The following is a 14,287-nucleotide window of genomic DNA, read 5'->3' as shown; positions in this document are numbered from 1 at the left end:
AGTTTATTGACTTTTGAGAATGTGTTCTTGCATTATTATTACCTGAAACTGTCTCAACACCACAATATTATTGCAATAACTTATGGGACAATTTATCGTCCAGTAAATTTTATCGTGACAGCCCTAGTACTAGTCAACTTATTTTTTAACCTGTCATATTGAAATTGGTACACTGTAAAACATTTGAGCCGCAAATTTGTGTCTACTATCTTCTTCTCTTTAAGTCAAATAAATTTAGCAAATTTTAGACTTTGAACTTAAATGTGTGAGTTTGTGAAAGATAAACTTACCGCAGTAATTTGTGTTAACTTTTTATTAATTTTGTCAAACCTCCAAGAGTTGAATAAACTGGAGTTTTAAGGTTAAGCACTTAAAAAAAACTGAAAAGAAGAAAAAGACAGGAGTGGGAACTATTTCCATTTGTGCTTCACGACATGTTTTTTTATCCTGTGTTGCTCCATGAGTGAGATGAAAGTGTGTTACATTCATCTGACTCTTGTGTGTTATCAAGGCAAATGTGTATTTTAATGTTTGCGGATAATGTAATGTTTACACTAAATGTTTTTGAGCAGATGTTTAATAAAATTCAGATAAAAAATTTTGCTCATGCAATTTGAAACAAGAATTTAAAATATTGTAAAGTAAATACGTAGTCATTTTAACTTAGTAATAGAGAAATATGTGCTCTTTAACTAGGTGAGGGCAGTTTTTTTCTTGCATTGAGAAATAATTATTGGGTTTAAATTGCAACATTAAGTTAAAACTCACAATTCAAGATTAATGAACATAAAAAAAAAGTTTAAACTACATGCTACGGTGGCCTTGAGGTGCATTTCTGAGTTAAAACCAATACAGTTTTCTTGTTGACTTACACCGCATTTTCAAGGTAGCAGGTGGACTTTCATTTTCAAGTTAAACCACGTTTAACAGTGTAGCTATTCAGCGGTGAGTTCAGTTATCAGGAGAAAGATGTATTTTGGAGTTTCCAGGTGACCTGAATATAATCTGATTCCAATCGGCAACTGAGTTCTTGGTGCATCTTCAATTGATAAAGCATCTTTTTTATTTTTTTGTTTTTCACATTTTCATTTTTAGACTTTTCTTTCCATCCATGATTTTGGACCAAATTTAACATGTACTTTTCCTGAAATTTCTGCCTCCTGATCTCAGCTAGTGCACTTGTGCATGTGTCTCACTTGTCCATCAGGGCTTGCATACTGTCGACACCTGTCCACGGTGCGGACACACCTGTCAGCTATGGTCACCCACAACATCGTACCCCCAGACAGACCTTGTGAGGCATCTGGAGGTCTCAGCAAAGAGGTGTGGAGCAAGTACCAGAAAGACTGCAAGGTATGTGCAAATAGCCTGCAAAGCACTGTAGAAACTACAGCATCACTGCAGGAATGCAAATCTGTCCCAGTCACTGCATTCCAACATCTCTGCACCTCTCACATTCACATGATGGTGAATTTAAAATGCTGACTCCACTGCAATGTTGATGTTGGGTCAGTGAGAATGAGATGAGTTTTACAGCTCATATTCATGGTAATAAAGAGACACCCTTAGAGAAATACGCAAGGACATTTTTGGCGACCTGTCTAGGGTCACCCTGCCTGGCACCAGCACCCCTCACCAGGGGTAAGCGTGGATGGATGGATAAGATCTGTACTCTAAATGAAACTCTTATTTTTCTTTAACATCTGTGTCTCCTCATACTTGGGAGCTAGACTGGCAGTTTTTTGATAATATTTCTAAAACAGTTTTATCTGAATTTTCAACAGCACACTTTCCAAATTCTGTTGCAAGACAAATGGAGCACAACAAATGTTGTATCCAGCTTAGCTGAACCTGCGTTTGGTGCATTTAAACAAACACACCTGAGCTCAGTTTTGTTTGTTTAATACAACTAAATTAAATAATTTATTAAATATTTAATTAAATAAATTAAATATTTAATGTATTCATATATTTAATAAATTAAATATTAGTATAAATTATGTATTAGTTAAGTTTTACTAATAGCACCAATTTGCAATAAAAGTTATTTAAAGTCAAAAAGTTAAATCCATTTAATACTCAGTTAAATTTATTTCATTTTAGTTCTTAGTAGAGCTAAAATCTTCTTACTAAAGAACTAAAATGCACGGATTAACAGGTTAACAAGATTAACCTGTTAATCCGTACTAACAGGTTAAATTCCAGTGAAGTTCAGTCTTGTTCAATCTTTTTACAATGAAAAAAGCAACTTTGTGTTGCAAGTTGGTGGGGATGAGGAGGAGCGGGAGAGGGGGGGTCTGATGCGCCCTCATAGTCACTGGAAGGCCTTTTCTTTTTTAGTGCTAAGAGTAATGCAAAAACTTAAATGTCAATCCCATGCAGTCTTAGTCAATAAATTAGGATATACGTCCTGATCAGGGCCTTGTTAGATTAATAGACTTTTGAAAATAACCTTTTAGCAGGTATTACACATACTACAAAATATAAATATGTTAAAACAAAAGTAATGTAATTAATCTATATAATCACCAAATTAATCAGCAATTCATTTGGTGATGGAATTGCTAGCAAAGGAACTTTTCAGTCATATTCAAATTTATGGAATAAGTCTGTATATTTGCTGAATGCTTGCCAACAGTTGAAAACAGTTTCACAATTCAGTAATATTTTTTGTGAAGAATTATCACATAGTTGCCTTTTATTTTCTGATTTTATCAAGTGCTAAAAACATCAACAACATGAGATTCTGTAACAATCAAAATGTTATTAAACATTTCAAAAGCAGAATAAGTAACTTCTGTGTAAACCAAATGAATCCTTGTCAGTGCAAACTTTGTATTTTTCAATTATATGATTCTGTTTCAACAGCTATCCTTCAATTGGCTGGCATAAATTTGTACCCTACTGAGTTACACATAGCAGATGATGTGTCTTTATTATAGAAAATAATACAAACCAAAATCTTTTTTGGGTCTGTTTGGGGCATTTGGTGAGTAGATTGACCATCGATATTATTGGATTCTATAAAATGATTCAAGAGAGACCAAAACAAATTTCTTTTTATATTGGCCAGTAATTTCATTTTACTTAATTGTCGCTGTCTGAGCCATGGTTTAAAATTTAACAAACTTTGGCTCTTTATGCTTTATGAAATATTTCATCCTATTTGATGATTTCTCTGGATATTGTCACATTTTACGAACAAATGATGCAATTTGTCCTGGGAAAAATGTAGGAAAACGGTGATTGTATTATTTTCCTCTCTTTCTGAGTTAGCTTAACGTCACACGCAGACGTTAAACTGACAGACAACCAATAAACAACAGCCCCAGAGTGCAGAGCAAAGATTAATTCAAGTGCATCAGGAATTAACGCTAAAAAATGACAAACATATTTCCCACACAAAAAAGTACGTAAAAACATCAAACAGAACATTCTGTCTGTTGCAGATTTATGTTTTTTAATTTCCATTTTGCGATCATTAGCAAGTGATCCCCTGAACACTAGCGGTGGTTGATTAGCTGACTTAAGCAGCTGCACTCCTGATTATCTGTCAGCAAATCTACAGTACAGACCAAAAGTTTGGACACACAGTTGTGTCCAAACTTTTGGTCTGAACTGAGTACAGACCAAAAGTTTGGACACACAGTTGTGTAAGACTTCGGTCATTTTCCTTACAGCTTATAATGACAGTAGTCCTGTATGTTGTTTAATAATTGCTAACCTTCTACCCATCTCAGTAATGATGCTGCTGATTTGTTCAATCCATGATGTTGTGCCATCTACGGTAAGGTCTAAGTGTTTTACAACTACCACCTTCTCAACAGGAACATCACCTAATTGGAAAATTTTTGGTTTGATATTTTCATCCAAAAGCAATACTTTTAGTTTTTACCACATTCAAAACTAACCTATTTGAAATTATCCACTGATTTCAACTCCTCTCCCAATTCAGATTTATTTATTCTGTTGTTGTTGATTACATGTATACTGTACACTGTGTGCACAATTGTTAACACAAGTTGTAGTTTTGAGGATTCATTTTATTGTTGAATAACTACAGCATTCTTGGTCAATCCAAAATGTTAATAACCTCTCAGATTTTGGTTTTCTTAGGACAAAATCTATATGTGCAAGCTTATTGGGAAACAATTAGTGTGCAGAATTATTATGCAACTGAAAATTTTCACATCTCACTTGTTTATTGTCATCCGTTATAGTGAGAATGATAAATATAAAACTCAAAATTGACAAATAAACATTTCTGACATTTAAAAAATAAATCAGTAACCAATATAGCCACCCTTCTTTTCAATAACAGTTCAATAATATTCATAGAGTCTATCAGTTTCTTGATCTGTTGACGATCAACATTTTGTGCAGCAGCAACCACAGCCTACCAGACACTAGTCAGAGATGTGAACTGTTTTCCTTCATCTAAATCTCCCGTTTAAGAAGGGCCCATAAGTTCTCAATGGGGTTTAGGTCTTATGAGGAAGGGGGCACTGCATTATTCTTTCATCATTAAGGCCTTTACTGGCTAGCCACGTAGTGGAGTACTTTGATGCTCGATGGAGCATTGTTCCGCAAGAAAATCATGGACTTCTTGAAAGATGCAGACTTTTTCCTGTATCACTGCTTGAAGAAATTGTCTTCTAAAAACTGGCAGAAGCTTTGGGAGTTGATCTTGAGTCCATCTTCAACCCTAAAAAGTCCAACTAGCTCCTCTTTAATAATACCAGCCCGTACCAGTACCCTGCCTCCACCTTGCTAGCGTCTGATGTGAAGTGAAGGTCTGTGCCCATTACTGATCCAGCCACAGGCTCATCCATCTGGTAGGTGAAGAGTCACTCTCATCTCATCAACCCATAAAACCTTTGAAAAATCTGTCTTCAGATCTGTCTTGGCCCAGTCTTGATGTTTCAGCTTATATGTCTTGTTCAGTGGTGGTCGGGTTTCAACCTTCCTTGCCTTGGCCATGTCTCTGAGCTCTGAACATCTTGTATTCTGGGCACTACAGGTAGGTTGCAGTTCTGGAATAGGACAGCACTGGAAGATAATGGGTTCCTGGTAGCTTCACATTTGATTCTTCTCAAATCATAAATTAACCTTAACCTTAATTTACATCTTTTTTTTCAACATGTTTCTTGCGACCCTGCTGAAATGGGGTGTCACAAAACGTTTGATGATCACATCCCAATATTTGACTAATTTCAAGAGTGCTGCATCCCTCTGAAGAACGTTTTACAGTTTTGGACTTTTCAGAGTCCATTCATCCATCCATCCATCCATTTTCTGTACACCCTTATCCTTAGAGGGGTCTTGAGGGGTGCTGGTGCCTATCACCAGCGAACATTCCAGGCAAGACAAACAGGACAAACAACCATGCACACACACTCACACCTAAGGAGAATTTAGAGAGACCAATTAACCTAACAGTCATGTTTTTGGACTGTGGGAGGTAGCCAGAGAACCCACGCATGCACAGGGAGAACATGCAAACTCCATGCAGAAAGACCCCAGGCCGGGTGTCAAACCCAGGACCTTCTTGCTGCAAGGTAACAGTGCTACCAACTGCGGCACTGTGCAGCCCACTTTTCAGAGTCACTTGAATCTATTTTTTGGCCCATTTTGCCTGAGGAAAAGAAGCTGCCTAATGATTCCTATATACCTTGGTATAAATGTTGATCTCCTTAGGCCCCACCCTATCTCATTAAACAAATAGACATCAGCTGATATGTTTATTCTCAATAAGCATTAAAGTTTATACAGCTTGGAGACAGAATATATCTATGAAAATGATGATATGATTAAAACTGAAACTTGCCTATTAATTGTGCACTCAGTGTTGTAGTTATGAGGAGACATTGCCACTTTTGCTGCATTCAGCATGAAAGGAAAATCATTAGTACAAATGGTGTACAGTAGTGGTACCCCACAGTTCACACCTCTGTCCCCAGAATAAAAAACCTTTTGTGCCTTTTTTGTCAAGTACTTTCTGACACACACGAGTGAGGGTGTTTCAAATCCATAGCACTTGAATTAAGGGTTAAGGTTATTTTGAGCAAAATATGTCTTAATCTTCAAGTATGAACAGGCTTGAACAGATCTGTTCAAAAATGAACACGTCTGAACAGACAAAGTGATGAAGTACAAATTTTTTCCAACACTTAGAATAGATAGACAGTAGACTAAATAGGTAGTTAGATACATATAACGGTAATTTGTTACTTTTTGACAATGTGATTATTTGAGCAATTTTCCATTTTTGTGGCACAAACTCTTTAACAAAACTTTGATTTATAATGTGACTAACTATTAGAGCAATATGATTTGAACTGAATAACTTTGTCTTTGCCTTTGGGAAATAGAAACTATTTAAGCCTAACTAATGAAGAGGTGAAATCTGACAGCAACTGGCACAGGAATGTAGGACAGAAACATAATGATTTTTTTAGTTGACATTACGAATGATGTTGTAACTGATCCTCAGTGTCGGTTGAGGCTTCTGCATAGAGCAGCCAGAGTTCTGTGGGAGGAAAGGCTGCCCTCTAATGAGGGCTTGATTTGTGTGTGTGGAGAAACTTAAAATGCATAAAGATAAAACTCATCAGCAACTCAAAGCTGAACTTGAGGAATAATATTTGTGATTTAAACAGTGGGTGCTGTGAAAACTCTTATTCATATCCTGTTATTTTTCCCTTTTTCCTGCTTTGGAATCAGACCTATGCTGTTAGTTATGTTACATAACCATTGAACCTGCTCCAGCTTTCTAAATGAGCTTCTCTCACTGCTCAGTTCAACATGTTTCTTCTTCCATCCTAACCTTGCCACTCTGAGCTGATGTAGTCATGTTAATCGTAAGCGTGGGATGTTCTCCACCTTATCCACTCTCTCCTCCACTTTAATGAAAATGTAATGAGATTCAGTGAACTGAAGTCTCATTACAGAGTGCAGTGTGATACCATCACAGCTATTAAGGCAGCAACTGTAATCTTTCATCAGCTTCAACAAAGTAATCATTATTCAATTCATATCTGCATCCTTTATCTTTAGCACTCATCTGAGTCTTTTTCTGTGCGGGTCCCCATCGCTCTTCCTCGCCCTCAATTATTGATCCGCTGCGTCTTTCATGTAGGCGTTTTCTTCCTGTTGTCTTAAGATGATTGTTGATTTCAGGAAAACAGGATTGGATCAAACCTTTTTTCCATCATGGGAGAAGAAGTGGAGGTGGTTGAGGAAAATAAATACCTCCGTGTTCATCTGGACAACAGACTGGACTGGAGACGCAACAGTGAAGCTTCTATAAGAAGGGACAGAGCAGACTGTACTGCTGGAGGAAGCTAAGCTCCTTCAATGTTTGCAGCAAGATGCTGCAGATCTTCTATAAGTCTGTTGTCGAGAGCGTCATCTCTTCTGCTGAGAGCCAGGGACATAAAAAGGCTCTCAACAGCCTGATAAAGATGGCTGGTTCTGCTCTGGAGATAATTGTGGAACCTCTGGAGATGACAATGCAAAGAAGGATTCTTCATAAAATCAAGAAAATTATGGACAATCCTGACCACCCTCTTCAAGAGACTGTCTTGAGAAGGCAGAGTATCTTCTATCAAAGGCTTCTTCAGGTTCAGTGCAGAAGATCTTTCCTGCCAACATCACCATCTTCAATAACTCTTTGAAGAATCTAAATTCATGAGTTACAAGACCACTTAATTTCCCCTTGGGATTAATGAAGTATTTTTTAATTTGAATTGAATTTGAATTTCTTCTCTCGTTCAGGTCTGTTATCCTTCCTATGTGTATCTACAGAACTACAAGGAGCTTGAGCTGCTCAGACTGGTTTACTATGGAGGAGTCCAGCACGAGATCAGGAAGGAGGTGTGGCCCTTCCTGCTGGGACACTACAAGTTCGGGATGAGCAAAAAGGACATGAGCCAGGTACGGCAACACTGACACACACTCCTAGCTCCCAGCTTTAGTTTACAAGTCGGCTTCTAAGTTCTCCGTTTTTTTATTTCCTCATGGAGATTGATGTGAAGATCAGCGAGCGCTACCAGCAGGTAATGCGGGAGTGGAAAGCCTGTGAGGTCATCGTCAAGCAGAGGGAGAAGGAGATGCAGTCGGCCATCTTTGCCAAGCTGTCATCGGGCAGTAGCATAGACAGCCACGTCCTGAGGCTCGCTCACAGAGACTCCACACTCAGTAATGAGGTGAACAGGCAGCTGCATCTGAAAAGCACTTACTGGGACAGCTTAGCTCCGCTTTTATTAAATGGAATCGGTTTGGATCTGGGCTACAAATCATTTTATTGGCACCCCGTGTGTGAATGAACCTCATATGGACAGGAGTATTATGTAAAATTGACTTTTTTGAGCTTCACATCATGTTATAATGTAATTCCCTCACGAAAAACATACCTGGAGTGTTGCTTTGATTATTTCATGCATGTTTGAGAAATCCTTTAATCTCCATTAGCAAACATTGTGCACAACGCCTGGGTGGACTTAGCCCCACCTTTGAGACGCATCTCCTCCTCAGAGCTGTTTCCAAGCTTCCACCTCACAAAGCAGCTCTCTCCCACAACTGCAACACTCAGCTCCTTCAGACTAGCCAGCAGCAATTAGCAAACACCTGCTGGAACTGCACATCTGCTGAGCTCATAATAACAGCTACTTCTCAAGGAAATGCTGGTAAAAACGTTCTTAAGTGGTTTTGTAGATGAAGATCTACTGAATACTGCAAGGCTGGTGGATGTAATACACCAGTGCAGCAGTGACACCTGCTGGCTACAAGCTTCACATGCTTACTAACTACTACTCACGCACCCAAGCACGTTAAATAACTTAAAGGTCATAAATAAACAGGACTATCAAAAGCAAGAATGGTTAGTCCACCTGCTGCTTTGCAAATGCAACTTCTTCAAGAAAATTGTTTTGGTTTTAACACAGAAATTAAAGTTCATGAAGTTGATTTAACAACAAGAGTCAAGTTGTCTAAACACTGTTTTTAAGTTCATTAATATTGTATTGTGAGTTTTAACTTTATGCTGCAATTTAAACCAAATAATTATTTCACAATATGTAAGAAAAAACTTCCCTCACCAAGTTAAAGAGCACACATTTCTCTATTATTTTTAGTCACAATATCAAGTTAAAATAACTAGTAATTTTACTGTAGAATAGTTTAAATTCTTGTTTCAAATGGCATGAACAAACTTTCTGATCTCATAATGAGTTTTATTAAACATCACAATGAATTCTGCTGATAAACATTTACTGTGATCAGGACATTATCCTCAATCTTTGCAAACTGTCAGTTGCATTAAAATGAACATTTGTCTTGATAACAGCCAAGAGTCAGATAAATGTAACACACTTCCATCTCACTCATGCAGAAACACATCATACACAAACATGCCGCTAGAGGTTTGACAAAATTAATAAAAAAGTTAACACAACTTACTACTATAAGTTTATTTTTCACAGACTCCACACATTTAAGTTCAAAGTCTAGTTGACCACAAATTGCAGTTAATATTCATTAATTCATGATTGTAACGTAACAATAATTAATTTTTTATTTAGCCCGGATCAATTTTCTTTTTTAATTAATGAAATCATTTAAAATTTGTATTTTTGGTTTAACTAGATAACGTAAACCTTTATATTAAAAAAAGTTTTTCACTATGTGGTGACAGTAAAATAAGAGACAGAAAGTCAATGAAAAAGAAAATCAAGCTCCTCTGCTTCCTCCCTGTGGTCCTTTGCACAAATACACAGCTCAGACAGAAACAACCAATCAAAGACAGGAGGGTCTTACACTGTCAATCACCCTTGTGATTGACAGTGTCAATCACAAGGGTGCTCACATCTCCCTTTTTTCTCTGTGCCATGCAACAGCTGGTTCAGAAAAAGAACCTGTCATGAATACTAAGACTATTTAGCACAGTTACAGCTTTCCTGTTACTGTGAGTTGTTTCTCCACCATTATACACAGCAAAATATACACAGTATTTTGAATATCCTGTGTATATTCAAAAATATAAGAAATTTGTGGCTTTTCCAAGAAATCACTCGGGGTTTCACAGATTAACAATAGTTCTGAATTCAAGCACCAAAAACGATACAGTAACATTTAACCCAGCAACGCTCTCTGACCTCTCCTCCATTCTCAGGTCTTCATGTCTATGGATGAGCCAGATGCAGGGAGTCAGGAGACCCCTAGTGGCGAGGACAGCACTCCTGTCATGACCACCCTGGCCCCGCCTGCTGCTGTGCCCCCAGAGGAGCGTCCTCTGGTAGAGTTTGACTCCCCCGACTCAGGTCTCCCTTCCTCCAGGAACTACTCTGTGACTTCTGCTCACTCTCAGATCCTGTCCAGCATAGACGATGGTCAGAGCACTGAGGAGGAAGGTGGGGGTAGGGAGGAAGGCAGGACTCCAGTAGGGGGGCGTCAGGACTCTTTTACTGAGGACAGGCTCTGCAGTCAGCTGGACAAACTGATGACAAGTGGAGCTGCCACCGAGGCCATCTCAGCTTCGCTCTCCTCTTACACAGTGTGTAGGCCTTGTAGCCTTTTCTGTTTGTTTAATCTGACTGTGCAAAAAAAAAAAACTGAACTAGAATTTGTATATTTAATATGTTTATCCCAATTTTGCTTTCAAATTATTCTGCTAGTCTTCAGATACACCAATACAATGTATTGTATATTGCAAACAGAAAAAAAGGAGTACATTTCTGCCTAAAAACTCTAGGAAATTTTCTAGGAAAAAAAATTTTCAAGCTTTTGAAATTTTCTGGGAAATTTTAAACTTTTCAAACTCAGAAATGCCTGAGAAAATTTATTAGATTCATCTAAATATTTCTGAGTATTTTGGCAGAAATTTACTACCTTTTTTTCTATGTACAATGGCCCTTACATGCCGCTGTACACCAATCAGGATTTTATGGTTGATTTCCAATCTCTGTTTTCTGTAAAGTTCTGACTGATTCTAGCCAGTCACGATTACTTTTTCACAACTAGAGTATCAGAACCTAAATACAGCATTCAAAATGCTTTCTAGCCTTCCTGTCCACAGCAGTCATTCATAGCAACAACATTGGTTCACCTTGTGTGAGCAAGGAGTCGCTATACTGTCTACCCACCACCCACACTGAACACTAGAATTTGATGTTGCTTAGATATGGTACATTTACTGGTCAGAAAAAGTTGAGATCTTCAGCTTCCCCACTTGCCGGTCTCAGATCAGCACCAATCGGCTGATTCTGGCCAGCAGACACGTCTCAGTGGAGCACAAGCATGACTCCCAGTGATGTTGACTGTATTGTTTCTCCTTTCAGATCGAGCTTCTGGACATGGTCGCCCTCAACCTTCACAGGATAGACAAAGATGTGCAGCGCTGTGACCGCAACTATTATTACTTCACCACAGCCAACCTGGAGAAACTACGCAACATCATGTGCAGGTAGAAACAGCTGTGACCTTGCGGTGCTGGAGTCCTTCAGGCAGAATAAAATGGTTTCTGTGCTTCTAACGACATGCATTTTCATTCAATGGAAAATAAATTCCAGCTGAAAGCACAAAATCCAGCAAATATTCTTGAGATATTTGCATGAAATAAACTACTTTCACATCTAAGAGGCAATTAGTTGCCATTTTCTGATTTTCTTGGAGTTTGGATTGCAATCTTTGCAATCCAAAGAACAATTTTTGCCTTTAATCCAAATAAAGATTATTTAGAGCTGATTATAGGTTAAAGGTTGCTTGTCATTTTTAAAGAACCAAAATTTATTTCTATTTTAGGTTTTAAAATAAAGAAAAATAGAATACATTTGGAAAAACAAAGGATGGAAACATTTTTCTCTATAAGATGTTGATATCTGTTGAAAGTGACAAAAACAAACAAACAAAAAAAAAAACAGAAATACATTGTTTCCAGCCTAATGACAAGAAAATACATCCAAATATATTACTGGTACTCTTAGTGTCATTCTGTTGAAATGCAATTCACACATTTAATGAAAACTGAAAATTTGCTAAAACCTGCATTTTTAAAAAAATGTACCTGTATTTGAAAGCATTGGTTGGTTTCAAAACTATTCAAGCCTCAAAACTATTCAAGCCTCTTGAACTTCAACCACAAACTTCAGAGTATTTCATTTGGGATTGAACCGATAGATGTATTTGATTTCATCCCAGCTGAGTCAATATGCTGTAGCACTTTCTTTTTCCACATTTACAGCCACTTGTAGGCATAAAGGGCAGCAAGTCCATATATGACCAAGTATTATCAATGTCCAACACTTAACAGATATTGCATCCAATCAATTCTTTGTGGTTAATAGATATATTCCACAGACTGCAATGGCAATTGGCAACTTGTGCAGCTCTATTCAGCATGATGCTTCCATGAGTCATATCCCTAAAAGATCTGGACATCTGAACATGAAACAAAAAGTTCCACCTTGTAGTTGGTTTTGTGGGAATATTTTGGAGATGAAAATATATTATCAGATGTTTTGGGATTTACAAAGTTGCATGAAAATGTAATATTAAATATAAAATAAAATGTTGTTGCAGTGCTATACACAAATTACATATGAACACATGATCTACTCTATTTAAAGTGTCACTGACACGATTAAACCATATACATGATTTAAAAAGATGAACTACTCTTCTTTAATTCCATGTACATACAAGCTTTTAATAATACATATTTGTCATGGAATATTATAAATGCAGTGTCGCTGTTTTCTTCTGTAGTGATAGCTCAAAGGGCAGTGGCATTTTGTGACGTAATGAGCTCCTGTATGTGTGTGTGGGTGTGTGTGCGTGTGGGCGTGTGTGTGTGTGTTTGCCTGCAGCTACGTGTGGGAGCATCTAGAAATGGGCTACGTTCAGGGCATGTGTGACCTCCTGGCGCCGCTCATGGTCATCCTGGACGACGGTGAGAAGACGCTCTCTGTAGATTCTCCATGGTTGCTGTCAGTGTGAACAGATCAGACTGACATGATGTGACTCAGCTGTTACTGATGATGACATGTTTTTCATTTCATCTTTTATTTGAATTCATACATCTGGACTGATGGTGTGTTTTGCACCTGCGCAGGCTGCAGTAGCATGTTGTCCTGTGTGTGTTTCAGAGAGCCTGGCATACAGCTGCTTCACTCAGCTGATGAAGAGGATGAGTCAGAACTTCCCTAATGGTGGAGCCATGGACACACACTTTGCCAACATGAGGTCGCTGATCCAGGTAAAGAGAACTGTGATTGTGTGTGTGTATTCACCAGTGATGACAGTAACTTGTTAGTATCCAACACCTTTTTTCAGTAGCAAGTAATTGAACGCAATGTCACTTCCAGTCCAGTAATCAGATTAAAGTTACTTATCCAAATCACTGTTACTTATTATTTTTGTCATTTTACTTTGTTATTTGCGTCTTGGGGAGAATTGTCTCATGTGTAATACTAGACCGATTTGGAATTCTGAAAATAAATGTGCCTAAAGTGGACATGTCATACTTTTAAATGATTTCTTTTCACATGTAAATCATTCAGGTATGGTCTATATAAAGTAGAATTGCAATGCTTCCTGGTTATTGTAGGTCTACAGAACCCTCCTTTACCCCTGTTCTGAGGCATTTTAGAACAACTCGTTTTGCTGTGTTTTTCTTATTTTTATGTGAATTAAACATTTCACAGCCCGCCCCCCTCCAGGGCACAGAGCATTTCACTCCACCCTGTGCCACCATTTTGTAGTAGCGATACAATTATCTACCAACAGAGAAACTTCTTATTCCTAAGTTTATTAAAATGTCAACAACAGAAGACTTGTTCATCCAACCTTACATGTTGGAGCCATAATCTGACCCACAGCAGGAGAATGAAGACATTGAGCCTGAAGAGTCACATTGCAATGGTGTTATTACTGTATTTACACCCTCACCATCCATACCAACTACCCAAAATATGCAGAATAATTTTACTATAACGTCCAGGCATGTCAGATACCTATTAAAATATTAATGCTACCACTGTATGAATGAAGTAAACAAAGCCTTCATTCATATTTTCACATTTTTTTACTCCAAGACACTCAAAATACACAAAAATGTATTTAAGGGCTAAAAAAGTGGATTTTGCATCATATGTCCCCCCACGTCTATTTTGAGAAACTCATATTTTTCTATAAAATATTTAGTGCTAGGATGAGGTGGTACAGTCAAAAAGGCCATATGAGAATTGATGCATTTCACAAAACTGCAATGCACCTTTTCACACAAGTCGTG

At 37.7% G+C, this 14,287-nt stretch overlaps 1 protein-coding gene across 9 annotated transcripts in view; it reads left to right on the top strand.

Moving 5' to 3' along the window:
• sgsm2 (small G protein signaling modulator 2) overlaps window positions 1-14,287 on the top strand; it is a 106,805-nt gene that overhangs the window by 84,354 nt on the left and 8,164 nt on the right. For 8 of the 9 annotated variants that reach the window (XM_032545896.1, XM_032545897.1, XM_032545892.1 and 5 more), the window contains 7 exons: window positions 1,208-1,353; window positions 7,807-7,935; window positions 8,025-8,207; window positions 10,172-10,552; window positions 11,337-11,461; window positions 12,864-12,946; window positions 13,143-13,252. In XM_032545896.1, coding sequence (XP_032401787.1) covers window positions 1,208-1,353; window positions 7,807-7,935; window positions 8,025-8,207; window positions 10,172-10,552; window positions 11,337-11,461; window positions 12,864-12,946; window positions 13,143-13,252 — 1,157 coding nt within the window. The remainder of the gene's footprint in view (window positions 1-1,207; window positions 1,354-7,806; window positions 7,936-8,024; window positions 8,208-10,171; window positions 10,553-11,336; window positions 11,462-12,863; window positions 12,947-13,142; window positions 13,253-14,287) is intronic. The other variant, XM_032545895.1, reaches the window with a different exon arrangement.

The sequence above is a fragment of the Xiphophorus hellerii genome, chromosome 18 (assembly GCF_003331165.1).
Source record: "Xiphophorus hellerii strain 12219 chromosome 18, Xiphophorus_hellerii-4.1, whole genome shotgun sequence".
NCBI classification, from domain to species: Eukaryota; Metazoa; Chordata; class Actinopteri; order Cyprinodontiformes; family Poeciliidae; genus Xiphophorus; species Xiphophorus hellerii.
Note: the sequence above shows the minus strand (reverse complement) of the source record. Positions and strands in the feature narration are given on the sequence as shown.